This window comes from Zeugodacus cucurbitae, chromosome 2 (genome assembly GCF_028554725.1).
Source record: "Zeugodacus cucurbitae isolate PBARC_wt_2022May chromosome 2, idZeuCucr1.2, whole genome shotgun sequence".
NCBI classification, from domain to species: Eukaryota; Metazoa; Arthropoda; class Insecta; order Diptera; family Tephritidae; genus Zeugodacus; species Zeugodacus cucurbitae.
This window is the reverse complement of record NC_071667.1, coordinates 25740944-25755240: the sequence shown is the minus strand read 5'-3', so window position 1 is coordinate 25755240 and position 14297 is coordinate 25740944. Positions and strand designations below refer to the sequence as shown.

The following is a 14297-nucleotide window of genomic DNA, read 5'->3' as shown; positions in this document are numbered from 1 at the left end:
AGGATCTATCGGAAATTGAGAAGGAGAAAGGCGACGAATACTACGAGACCATTTCTGTGCATACCGACGGCTCAGCCATACAAAATAAGCCGAGCATTAAGTCTTCCGATCACATTACCAGAATCTATGCATGTGCTACTATGTGGCATGAAACTAAAGACGAGATGATGGAGTTCTTGAAGAGTATTATGCGCATGGACGAAGATCAGTGTGCGCGACGTGTCGCTCAGAAGTATCTGCGCATCGTCGATCCTGATTACTATGAATTTGAAAGTGAGTAGTCAAGATTTAAAAATTAATGATTAATTTCTCATTGAAACCCTCTATGCTCCAGCACATACCTTCTTCGATGACGCTTTTGAAATTTCCGATCACAGCGATGACGACATTCAAGTCAACCGTTTCGTCAAATTGCTTGTAGCCACTATGGATGATGCGGCTTCCGAAATTCATCAGACCACCATACGCTTACGTCCACCCAAAAAGTATCCAACTCCATATGGTGGTCGTCTAGTATGGACTCTACCTGGTAAGACCAAGTTCATTGCACATCTCAAGGATAAGGATCGTATACGTCATCGTAAACGTTGGTCACAAGTCATGTACATGTACTATTTGCTCGGTCATCGTCTCATTGAACTGCCCATATCAGCTGATCGTAAAGATGAGATTGCACAAAACACTTACTTGCTAACTTTGGATGGTGATATTGATTTCAAACCGAACGCTGTAACGCTGCTTATCGATTTGATGAAGAAGAATCGTAATCTGGGAGCGGCATGTGGACGCATTCATCCTGTGGGCTCTGGGCCTATGGTATGGTATCAACTCTTCGAATACGCCATTGGCCATTGGCTGCAAAAGGCCACCGAACATATGATTGGCTGTGTGCTTTGTAGTCCCGGTTGCTTCTCACTTTTCCGTGGTAAAGCGCTTATGGATGACAATGTCATGAAAAAATATACAACACAATCGGATCAAGCTCGTCATTACGTACAATACGATCAGGGTGAAGATCGTTGGCTTTGCACTCTATTGCTACAACGTGGTTATCGTGTCGAATATTCAGCTGCCTCCGATGCGTACACTCATTGCCCCGAAGGTTTCAATGAGTTCTACAATCAACGTCGTCGCTGGGTACCTTCAACCATAGCAAACATTATGGATCTGCTGGGTGACGCCAAACGTACTATCAAGATTAACGACAACATCTCGCTACTCTACATCTTCTACCAAATGATGTTGATTGGTGGCACCATTCTTGGACCTGGCACGATTTTCCTTATGTTGGTGGGTGCTTTTGTAGCCGCTTTCCGTATCGACAATTGGACCTCCTTCCACTACAATATCGTGCCGATTTTGCTCTTCATGTTAGTCTGCTTCACATGCAAATCGAATATACAGCTATTTGTGGCACAAGTGCTATCCACGGCGTATGCGCTCATCATGATGGCGGTAATCGTGGGTACGGCTTTACAGTTGGGCGAGGACGGTATCGGTTCACCATCCGCAATATTCTTGATTGCTATGACGAGTTCATTTTGGATAGCGGCGTGTTTGCATCCGCAAGAGTTTTGGTGCATCACAGCCGGTCTCATCTACTTGCTCTCCATACCATCTATGTACCTTTTGCTTATCCTGTATTCGATTATCAATCTGAATGTCGTCTCTTGGGGCACTCGTGAAGTGGTCGCTAAAAAGACGAAAAAGGAAATGGAAGCGGAAAAGAAAGCAGCCGAAGAGGCAGCCAAGCGTGTTAAGCAAAAGAGCATGCTGAGTTTCTTGCAAAGTGGCATTGGCGATAATGGTGATGAGGAGGGTTCCATTGAATTCTCTTTAGCTGGCTTATTCCGTTGTATACTCTGTACGCATGGTAAAACATCAGAGGAGAAAGCACAACTCACAGCGATTGCCGAATCTTTAAACACCATCAAGACGAGATTAGAAGCTTTGGAACACACTTTAGATCCACATGGTACTGCACGTCATGGACGTAGACGTACTACATCTAGCGGCTCGAAGGATCATCATTTGTTGTCTTCGGTTGCGGAGAAGTCTGGTGATGACTCTGAGGAATCAGATTCCGACACTTCGGCAGAGCCACGACAGGAACGTGATTTCTTAACAAATCCATTCTGGATTGAGGATCAAGATTTACGTAAGGGCGAGGTTGACTTCTTGTCTAGCACGGAACTGCAATTCTGGAAAGATTTGATCGACAAGTATCTATTCCCTATCGATAACGATCCGGTAGAACAGGTAATTTTGTAGTTCTTTTTGATTGCGTTCGCACCCTTAAGCTGAGCGCAAATGCATTTACAAGGTGGATTAATACAAAGATCGTACACCAGGGTTTTCGTTAATTTTTTCACCAGCGTTTAACATAAGCGGATGTGCTTAGTTAATGAAGAAAATCACACGTTTTTATTGCCTTATTGTTTTTAATGATATACTTCTTTTAATTATTAATGTGAATGAATTTTTTAGGCTAGAATTGCTAAAGATCTTAAAGAGTTGCGCGACTCCTCCGTGTTTGCCTTTTTCATGTGTAATGCCCTATTCGTTTTAATTGTGTTCTTGTTGCAATTGAACAAGGACAACATACACGTTAAATGGCCTTTTGGTGTACGCACAAACATAACCTACGACGAATCCACACAAGAGGTAAATTTCGGCAAGGGGATTTCATGCGCGTATCGTCAAATGGCGCAAATTCCACAACATTTCATATAAAAAGTTCAAAGAACAAATCAACAAATCGACGTTTGACGTTATCGTAATGGAAATCCCCAATTGAACATATTACTAACATATTTCTTTTTTCTTTTCTCCTTTTCTTATATATTTAAACATTAAAAATAAATCAACTTTCTATTAAAATGGAAATATAAAATTTCATGAAAAATAAAAAAACAACAACTTAAATAATTGCAAAAAATGCAATTTGCTTTGTGCGGTGATGTGATAAACGAAACAAAACCAAAACAAAAACCGATACTGACGTTAATCGTACGCAATAACGGCAATATTTTTTTAACAAAACAAACAAAATGTCACGAACGAAAAAAATTTCGCTAATGAATGTGAAAAACAAACTATTATTATTAAACAATATTCAACAAAAAATAAAAAAAATACAACAACAACAAATAGGCACGCATCGCAGCCGATCTCATTGATTTGAGGAACAAGTCCGTCTTCGCATTTTTCATGGCCAACGCCTTGTTCGTATTGATTGTGTTCTTGCTTCAGCTGAACAAGGATAAATTGCACATAGTCTGGCCACTGGGCGTCAAGACAAATATAACGTATATTGAAGAAACATCAGAGGTTGTTATCTGCTGTATCTTTCAAAGTCAATCAAAATCTTTGTTGTTCACACAAAACTCTCTTCTAACTGTTGTCATGGTTTTGCTGTACATTTTTCCGTTTTAACTTTTATATACTCGTACTATATATACATTTATGTATAATTATATATACACGTATATAAAATAATGCGTCTATAACAAAAATTATTTGTAAATCTTATTAATAACAAACTCTTCTCCCACATTTGTGCAAAATTAAAAAAAAGCAGTACTAAAATATGCAATATACTATACACCCACTTCCTTCATAGTAACTGCTAGTTTCTTTTTTTTTAATTTTTAATTTTTATTTTTCACTTTTTTGTTTTTTACTTGTGTTTAACAATTTAAAAAGACTTCTTTACGCGTTCAAAATTTACTCACAAGCCAAAGACACATTTCCAAAGCTATAAATTGAAAAGCGGTTTCTGGATTTGTTGTAAAAATCAAATTATATTTTATATACAGAATCTGCATCCTGTTTATAAGCCTGACAGTACTCACATACTGAGAAATAATTCGATATTTCGTTATTATCAATGTTGTTTTTATATTCCATCACTTAAACACACAAATCAAAATATATATTTTTATAATTTGTTAATAAAAATATAATAATAATTTGTTAATAATTTTGGCTGTGGTTATACAACAATATTTATAAATAATATATTTTTATCACATAAGAATATTTATTTTATTGCTAAGGTCATGGTTGCACGCATTAATTTATTATTGTATATAAATAAATAAATATATTTTTTTTTAATTAGCACACAAATAATTTCCTAAAAACTCACGCTTTTGCTTCACCTATTGAAACGCTCACGATGTTATTCACTTGTGCTCGCTTTGTATTTGTTTTTATTGTATTTAAGTCAGAGAGTATTCATATATCAACGCAGAGAAATTCATTTGTACCGAACGCTCTCGATTTTGCTGCATTTAGTAGTTTTAATAGTATACAATATTTATAGTTTATTAGCATTTCTATAATCGCTTTCTTTCCAATATTTTTTTTATTATTATTTGTACGAGACATTCGTTCAGTTAGGTGGAGCTTTCTTTAAATAGTTACTACAAAGGGCATTTTTACGCGCTGCCTGGTCAGTTTTTAATAGTTCCTGCTACCTTTCTTCAACTTAACCTAAATTACATTTCCGTTCAAACAGCTGTTCTGATGTAAACCGAAAGATCTTTTCTGCTGATCAGATACCTTTTCCAAGTAATGATCGGTATAACTTAATTTACGTCTCCGCATCTAAGGTTCAAGGAGCCCTATCTTGTTTTTTTTTCACAAATCTAAATTCGGACAAAAACTGTATCATTAATATAATAAGAAAGTTTAGGAAGCTCTACAGACATTTCGGTTTGAAAAGTAAAAAGAGGTTTTACTGGACCAGAGACATAAGATTTACAGCTTCTCTTGGATTAATTTGGTATCTGAAATTCATCACAACCCTACAAGTTTAGCAGAAGACTACCTGAAACCTTGTTCTTATCATGCATATTGCAATATTTACAGGAATATTTGTCGGGTCGGTTAGTAACGGTCATCACTAAAGCGGTCATATATTATATTCAAGAAGTTTAAGACAGAGTTAGATGTTACTTAATTAATTATCAACCTACGAAACTCCCCAAAGCGATATTTTCATAAGTTCTTACAAGATAAATGGCAGTGCAAACACAAAGACTATCTAAAGCCGCATGAGTAATATTTTCAGTAGTTAATAAATATATTGGTCCTCAGGGTACCTTATATTGTAATCTTATCTCTACTTCTCTCTCTCTCTTTCGTCTCAAAATTAATCTTAGAAATTATTTGTGTTTTCTTTTTTTGAAACATTAATCTTAATAAGCTTAGCGACCAAAGAATCTATGGAAGATGCTTAGAAGAGGCGCTGTTTGGTTTGTAGGCCATGAAGTTATGTTTATTGAGCTTAAAAATATTATATTTTGTGAATATTACTTCGTTCTGAATGGCATTCAAATAAAAATTTGCTAAATAATATCTTCAAAAACTTGAATTTTCAGTTGCTTTGTGAAATGGAAATTTAATAAAAGCACAGCATAAAATTAAATTTGCACTTAATTATTAATCTTGCAAGCTTATATTGAATCACTTTATTATTCTAGTAGTACTTAATGCTCTTTCCCTTATATAATTTTTATTTTGTATAATTCGAAGTATCTGACATGAAAATTAGTAAGAGATTTTCGTAAATCTAATTGGAACCCCTTTCGATTTTAAATTTGAGCGCAATATTTTAAGGATAAATGTTTAGGCAAAGCCAGCACAATGTTGGATATCCGCATAACACCCACAAAATCTACATTTTACTCTTTTACCGCGAACACAACCACGTTCAGTCTATTCTGTGTATCCACAAACAACAAAAACCGTTACTACTTATGCCATGAATTAGCCAACAAACAAATACCCGTACTCGTATACATACATACATTGCATAAACCGTTACCTTACCTTTTTGTATGCAAGACACCTGTCCATAACAGCTAACCTTTGCATTGGTCAAACGAACATTTTTTACGAATCCATTCCTAGCAATCATTCTTTTAACGAATCATATGATGAACAAAATCACACACACATTGCACATAAGAATGGTTTACAGAAGAATTTCTATAATTTTTTTATAAATATTTTTTTCTTAGCATACAATTTTAATTTTAATTTGTGTAACTAACCTACAAATTACCTCGATTTTCATATATAACTGTGCAACTAACCACAATTTTTTTGGTTTGCGACCTATTGTCGACTTTTAGGTACACATTTCCAAGGAATATCTACAATTGGAACCGATCGGTTTAGTGTTTGTGTTCTTCTTTGCGCTCATTCTGATCATACAGTTTACGGCTATGTTGTTCCATCGTTTCGGCACCATTTCGCATATACTCGCATCCACCGATTTGAATTTATGCAAGAAGAAGTCGGAGGACACTTCACAGGATGCGCTTATAGACAAGGTACTCATCACAAAAACACACTCTAAAATTGATATCTCACACTTTACACTCTCTCAACTCTTACACTCGTTTACCTATAGCACGCAGTGGAGATAGTCAAGAATTTGCAACGTCTTCAAGGCATAGACGGTGATTACGACAATGACTCTGGTAGTGGACCCGACCGCATTGCACGTCGTCGTACGATACAAAATTTGGAGAAGGCGCGACAACCACGTCGCCAAATCGGCACGTTGGACGTTGCTTTCAAGAAGCGTTTCCTCAAACTAACAGCAGATGAAAACAATCCAGGTGAACTTTTGGGGTGTTTAAGAGTAGTTCTTGAGGCTAATTCTCTTTACTTCCAATAGCAACTCCAATACTCACACGCCGTTTGACAATGCGCGCCGAAACAATACGCGCTCTCGAAGTGCGTAAGAACTCGGTAATGGCGGAACGACGTAAGTCGGCTATGCAAACACTGGGCGCAAAGAATGAGTATGGCATTACCACAACAGCGGCGGTAAGTCACACGATATTAAATTCATACAAAATATAGTTTAGTCCTTCCCAACCTTATCCGACTCATTTACTTCCCATAAATATTCTAAATAAATAATACCAATAACCATACCGTAATATAAACTCAAGTTCAGAGAGCTCAAGAGAGTTTATCCTTAGACCGAGTGAGATGAAATAAAAAGGACGTTACGTCCGATTACGGTAATAAGAACTTTTTTATAAAGACACACAGATCTAATTTTAAATATACTTTTTAATGGTGGTTTCGAGTTTTCTTATTTGATTGCTGATGAGCATTTTCATTCCAAACAATACCATATTGGAACTAACTGTTCCCACTCTAGTCGGGTCTACGTAACCGTAACGGATCCAGATTTCTATATTAAAAATGATTTAGGTAATAATTCATGTTGAAACAGCATTGCTTCGCCGTCAAAAGAAAGACAGCATATTTTCTAGCTTAACCTAATTGATCTCTTGATCTCAAAGCGCTCAAGTCTCCCTTAGCTGGTGCTTACCTTAAAGGCGATTGATAAACCCATAAATGGTAAAACCATCGACATTAAAAATAGATGATTTATTTCAATAAGTACCAATTAACTATGCTAGCTCTCAACATTTCAGCTAAACAACAACGGCGTAATACCCAATCAGCGCAGTGGTCGAGTCTCAAATGCGGGTATTAGCATCAAAGATGTATTCAACGCCAACGGCGGACCAGGCGAGGTAAATCACATAAATACACAGAGATTAATTTTTATCTATAAAAAAAAATATTTTCATTTCAACCACAAACAGCAAATCTACGGTTCGAACGGTGGCGGCACCATCAATCAAGGCTATGAGCATGTACTCGAAGACGACGACCGCAACTCGCTGCGATTGACTGCGCGTAATCCCAATCAACAAGTGTCATGGGGACAGAATAGCAGCAATACGGGACGTTTGTAGGAAAGCGTCACTCAAAGCCACTTGCCAGCCAGATATCGATTTTATTGTATTGTTGTTGATGATTTGTATGAAACAAAAACAAAGGACTTTGTTAGTTAATAATATTAGAAATGTAAGCACGATGTTGTCCTAGAAAATCACCGCGAAGTGCTGTTGCATATTCTACTTTGTACTGGCCAATTAAATGTAGGAATTATAACCATAGTTTTGTCGCGAAATATCATATATATATATTATAAAACAACAAAAACAACTACTGTACTAAGCTACAAACACTGTCACAAAATCACACACAGTGCTTTCTCGGACTTTCAGACTACCAAAAAGCTCAGAGGGAGGTCTTTGCTTTTAAAAGCTATCGAAAAGTTTGTCAAAAAATGAAACTCGAATGCTTGAATTAAGATGTTTTTTTGCTTAAGAACGAAATTTTTTATGAATAATAAAACCTCATAACCATCCCTACACACAAGGTCACAAATAATAACTATTGTAATCATTAAGCTACATAACTTTAGCAAATTCCATTTCTTGTATACATTTGAGACCTGTCCATTTTGTCATTGGTCTAGAGTGACTAATAACTATTTTGATATTCCGAAAAGCGAAAAGTTAAGTATTATCACTTAACTTCTTGACTTAAAATCTTGAAATTATTAAACTAGCGTGAGAAGAGTCTTCATTAGTTAACTCCTTTGAAAATGATTCAATACAAACTGGGTTATGGTTGAACATAGTGACATAACCTCCGAAAATAGTGCTGTTCCGTTGTGATCTCTTCACTGACGATCCTCAAAATATCATAAAGCACTTCAAAAACATAATTTGAAAAATGTTCTTTTAGACTTTCTGAGGCACTTTATAGCTCATTTCCAGCACAAAATATGTAACTACTTTTTTACTATCCATAATTAAGCTAGGCTTATTTACAACAGTCTTACACCGCGCTTTGGTTGTGAGAAATGAAAAAAGAATCACCATTGATGCATTTGTCGAATTCAGAAGTATGAGAACTTAAACAAGTCCCAGCTATATATATTTTTCGAACGTGTTCATGCAATAAATTTTAGTCACGATAATCGAGAAAGCACTGTCGGTACTCGTATTCTGCAGATTTTTTAAAGTTCATAACTACTACTGCCACAACTATAAATACATACATACATACTCTTATATACATATATGATATTTTTTTATATTTTTCTACTGCTTCCAACTCTAAACTAGTTACGTAGGCTAAAGTAAACATTTTACTTTACAAATCTATATATTCATATGCGAATACTATCACTTGTAACTAATTATATAGTAGTATATACACTTTAGTGTTTTTGTAAATATGACAACGAATATATTTTTTAGCTAATCACACTGCCCACACACGTGAAAGACTTGTTGATGAATATAACTCAAATATATATCGTCCGATTTACTTAGTAAATAGTTGGTGCATACTGTATGCCAAACAGTTCGAATGCCAACCGTTTTGTAAATTAGAAGTTCATAGCGTTTAACGAATAAATTAGTCTATATAAATATTTTTATGAATATTATTAATTTTATTTTAGTTTTTTTTTTATTTTTTCTAATTTCAATTTTATATTAAATTTTATAATAATTTTTGATTTTTATTATTTTTTTATATATAAAATTTAATTTCTTTTATTAGTTTTTTTTTTAATTTTTTTTATAAAAAAATTGTTGTTATTGACATAGGCTACATTTAACGGTATATACTTTGTATGTACAGAGTTTTATATGTATGTTGAGGTCAAAGAGCAGCATACCCGTACCAGTGTATGAATCATGGATAATACTCATTTTTATCATTTAGTAGTTCGAAATTACATAAACTATGCGAAACAAATTTACATTTATTTGTAATATTTTTTTCAGCATATATGTATTTTGTGTATGTGCTTAGCTATTTTAATATGGAAATTCATAAATATATAATACTCGAATAGATTTGTAATTTATATGATATTAGAGTAAAACATTGTTAAACAATTAAAATAAAAAAAATTATTTGAAAATTTTATTGATATCAGTTTTAGTGGGGGCGGGGGTATTTGATTAAATTTGGCTTAAACTTTTTTTAATGTTTTTAAAGCAAGATAGTGTTTAAAATTCGAATTATAAAGGGGGAGATACAAATTTATATTGCTCTCTTGATTGGATTTGACAAATGAAAGCTCTCAAGCGCTGAAACCTTTACCAACGAACTGAAACTAATCAGCTCCACCAGTAGCTGAAATATTATTACTATCCAATTCAGTTTCAAATTTCATTGTCTTCAAGCAGTAGAGATACATATATAAAGGGCCATATTCCAGTACCTTTGACTCGGATCATTATCTTTTTTAAAACATTAACTTATGACGACGAATACTGCAGAGGAACGGAAAGAAAGACATTACTCATACTGCAAAATTTTAAATCCAAATCTGGTGGTATTTCTCTGAACTCGTACGTGTGAATGGATGTTAAAGAGACCAAGAGCAGGAGAGTGACAGGGAGCTAAAGTAGCTGTCTGTTAAGTAGCAGTATATCTACCGTTTCGGTCTGTCTTTCTTATTCAACTGTTCTATTACAAGATAGATCACAAACAGTCTTCAATCAGCAATATTCGCCATTCCCAATCCACTTGTCGAAGTTGTTTTGAAGAAGATCGAATATAATCATCTCAACACTTCCTTCTTGACTGTCCCGCCTTTGCGAAATCAGAGAAGAAGAGAAAGAGGGCGCAATTATAATTAGTACAGCACACAAAACCTTGGAATTTTTAGCACTACAAAAAATACCAACAGGGGTTACATGGGTTTCGTGTTATTCAAAAAATCGATTTTTTGTTTTTTGGCTTGTTAATTTCTACAACATATCCGAATAATAGTTTCGGAGATACAACCTTTGGAAGATGTGCGCTCCAAGTCAAGTACTATTGTTACTCAAAACTTTAAACGCGTTTTTCTCGGAACGTTGTTTTCAAAGTCGGTTGTCAAATTTTCTCGAAAACTACTCAACCGATCTTGATAAAATTTTGAACAGGTGTTCGAGATACAATTTACTCGTGCTTGACTGAAGGATTTTATTTTTGTTTTTTTCAATTACAACTATTAAAAAACAAAAATGTCAAGCAAATTTTACCGAAATGTTTATTTTTTTTTGGAAAAATGTCTGCCAAAATTCCAATTTTCACTTTTTTTGTCTTTCCTTCGTTCAAGCACGAGATTATGGTCTTACCTAAAAAACTTATTTTTTTTTTCATTTTAGATGATCCTGTCAAGAATTATGCTGACAACGCGGACGCACTTTTTTTCCGAGTGATCACCGGAAATGAGATCACAATGGAAGAGTTTTAATTTTTTTTTTGAAAATTTCAGAAATTATTCTTTAAATATGTATCTATAAGACAAAAAAAGTTTAAATTTAATAAATAATTTTTTACATGGAAAAAAAATATTGAAAATAAATTGGCCATGTAACCCTTTGAAATAATGAATCTAGCTAATGAACGAAGTATTTATATGGCGAAATTTTTACCAAAAAAGTGAGTTTTTTGTTAAAAAGAAAAATTAAATGTCAATAAAATATTTTTTTTTCCTTCATTCATTAACTAGATCCACGTACTATAGAAATATTTTTGATTTATTGTTTTTAGATAAACCAATCATGAGTTATTATGTCCACCGCAAGACCTTTCTTGGATACGTCATAGGTGATGAGGTGCCAAAGGCTGAGTTTTAGGAATTTGAAAATAAAATGTTCACAAAATACTGTTTGAATACGTATCTTTGATATACTGAATTGTTTAAATGAAATATATGATTGTATATATTTAAAAAAAAAAAATTTTAAGATACCCTTATTTTTCGCCTCTGAAACCCACATAACCCCTTAATGATAGATTAGTATTTTCCTGTTATTCGATTTTATACATTACCAAATTATCAACATCTAATAAAATTCTCTCCAAACTATTGAAAATTATTCTAAGATGATTACAAAGTGCCGCTGGATTCACATGAAATGAGTTTTTGAATGCTTGACCTGGTACACTCGTACATTGTCTGCTAGACGTGAAGCTGGTAGAAGAAGGTTTTCCGGCCACAGCGCTTAAGAGCTTTGCTCATTTTGTGGACTTTATAATGAACTCGAAAAACTTTTTTAATTTTTATTAAACAGGAAACTACATTTTTAGTTTTATACATATATATTTATTTAGTTAGGAGAAATTTCGATAAAGCCAACACCGAGCTGTTTGTATGTGATCAACAAATTAGAGACCTTGGTTATTCGCACAAGTACTGATGCCTTAATGCCGTTATACATATAGATGTGAAGATTCTGTCATCAATTTAATTACAACGAGTGAAATGTTATATAATTGAATATTGAATATTTGAATAATTTATGGTTTCAACATTTATAATAAATATATGCCCCGAAACAGATAATTTATGGTTTTGACATTTATAATAAATATGTGCTCCGGAATAGATAGCTGAATAATTTATGGTTATAACATTTATAATAAATATATGCCCCGAAACAGATAATTTATGGTTTTAACATTTATAATAAATATATGCTCCGAAATTGCTGCGCACCCGTTAACTTAAATATGCGTACATACATATATATGTATAGCCTGATATTTGATATTTGACAGCAAGAATACTCATTTGTATATGTATAGATATATATATATATATATATTTTTGTCCGTGTGCCTGGTTAAGTATTTGAAACTAATGACAATATCCATTAACTATTATACCAATGCCATGTGCCGTCTAATCGCTAATATGAGCACCCTTCTTGGCGGCTATGGGTAGCTTCTCACCCTGCAAGAAGGGATTATTCGGACCGCCATGACCAGTAGCAAAACCGTAGAACTTCTTAACCACTGCATTGGGGTTGTCAAGACCGTTTTCATTCTGGAATTGATGCATCAAGAATTTCTCCATAGTCGAGGTCATCTCATTGGCGCTGGCATTGCTGTCCTGACCAGCGCAATCGAACATATGCTCATTGTCGCAGGTGCAGTCCTGTGCAGCTTGGAATTCGCGACTGAAAATAGCGGTATTCTCAAAGTCCGAGATGCAACCTTGACTCTCGTCATAGCCATATGGACAGGGATTCGGTGGATTGCAGTAGGCCGGCAACGTGGCATCCGTTTTGATGGCCGGAAAACGATTTGGCATCTCGCCCATGCCGCCGTTGATGTACTGATGTCCCCACAAAGAACTGTGCTGCATGTACTCTTGATCGCGTATGGACGGATGCCCACCGTACATGCCGCGATACTCATACTCATCCGGTGCATTGTTCTTCGAGGTGCGTGACATCAGATCCACACTCTTCGGTGCATCACCAAGCAAATCGAAGTAATTTTGCATTGGATCGATGTCCTTATCCATGCGATTTAGTAGCTCGGTGAGCAACACATCGGCGAAAATATTATCCTTGGCACTAAAAGCCTCCATGGAATTGAATGCGTCGACATTTTGCTGCTGGCCAAACAAGAGTGTAACGAAGAGCGCTAAGCCTAAAGCGCCTAAAAGTATACAATTTAATTTGTGTTAAAAAGTGCCACCATGCAAGTTTAAATTAATATATTTTCTATGACTGCGTATTAATATCAATCTTACCGTTACGTTGAGCAGCCATATTGTTAATGATGAGCCACTGCAGGTTTTCCGTTTGCAATCACTCAATCGCTTGTAGTATCAGCACATACTTTGTAGTGACGTTCGAGGAATTATCGATTTTCCACACTGACAGCGCTGCCATGGCTCGTGCAAGTTTTATACCCGGCGCACAGGCACAGTTTGCCGGACATTATGATTTTTGCGCATAACGGTTGTTCATATATGCTTGGTGGAATTAATTTTTTTAACAATTTAAAGAATTAGAAATAATTCAAAATATAAATTCAAACTAAGAAAAATGTTGAAATACACCTGTTGTAGGTTAAAAAAAAAGTCATACAAACCAAAAAATAATAAATAAAACACCTATTATTGTCACGTTGTGCGTGGGGTATAAGAAAATTAATAGCGCCCGAATTTATGCTAATCTCTTCATTTGTCTTCAACAGAATAGGTTGTTGCCTGTGTTATGCTATATACATATGTATTTGTAGAGGTGGTTTGTTGTTGCTATAATGGCAACAGTTGTGCGGCGCAGTTGTTTTTAATGTCAATAGATATTGTTATGTATGTATGGATAAATATGAGTGATAAAGAAATTTCTTTACGTCACTGGTTAGCTAATCTGTGCGCAGAAGTGAGAACAATCAGATTGACAGAACGAATTATTACACAATGGCAATATTAAACGCCTAAAAGTATGTTATAAAGTATCAATATGCTAACATAGTTGGTAAACTATAAGAACACCAACAAATTATAGCTGCTTCTTCAAACTTTAAAAACAGCACTGTTTATTGCGATAATCTTATAGATTAATTCTGTATTCCATTTTGTTTAACATCTGGCG

At 34.7% G+C, this 14297-nt stretch overlaps 2 protein-coding genes across 5 annotated transcripts in view; one reads left to right on the top strand and one right to left on the bottom strand.

Moving 5' to 3' along the window:
• Nucleotides 1-9016, top strand: part of LOC105213132 (chitin synthase chs-2) — a 32295-nt gene extending 23279 nt beyond the window's left edge. For 3 of the 4 annotated variants that reach the window (XM_011185701.3, XM_054229581.1, XM_054229586.1), the window contains 8 exons: nucleotides 3-273; nucleotides 335-2259; nucleotides 2488-2664; nucleotides 6144-6344; nucleotides 6425-6635; nucleotides 6695-6846; nucleotides 7470-7571; nucleotides 7644-9016. In XM_011185701.3, coding sequence (XP_011184003.2) covers nucleotides 3-273; nucleotides 335-2259; nucleotides 2488-2664; nucleotides 6144-6344; nucleotides 6425-6635; nucleotides 6695-6846; nucleotides 7470-7571; nucleotides 7644-7796 — 3192 coding nt within the window. In that variant the 3' untranslated portion in view covers nucleotides 7797-9016. Of the gene's footprint in view, nucleotides 1-2; nucleotides 274-334; nucleotides 2260-2487; nucleotides 2665-3153; nucleotides 3331-6143; nucleotides 6345-6424; nucleotides 6636-6694; nucleotides 6847-7469; nucleotides 7572-7643 lie in introns of all 4 variants that reach the window. The other variant, XM_011185703.3, reaches the window with a different exon arrangement.
• Nucleotides 9017-11987: 2971 nt separating this feature from the next.
• LOC105213133 (uncharacterized) lies at nucleotides 11988-13607 on the bottom strand. Its single transcript, XM_011185704.3, has 2 exons — nucleotides 13448-13607; nucleotides 11988-13353 (listed from the first exon to the last, which is right to left on the bottom strand). Exons 1-2 carry the CDS (start codon nucleotides 13464-13466, stop codon nucleotides 12590-12592), a joined length of 783 nt encoding a protein of 260 aa, XP_011184006.1. The 5' UTR covers nucleotides 13467-13607; the 3' UTR covers nucleotides 11988-12589.
• Nucleotides 13608-14297: the final 690 nt, after the last annotated feature.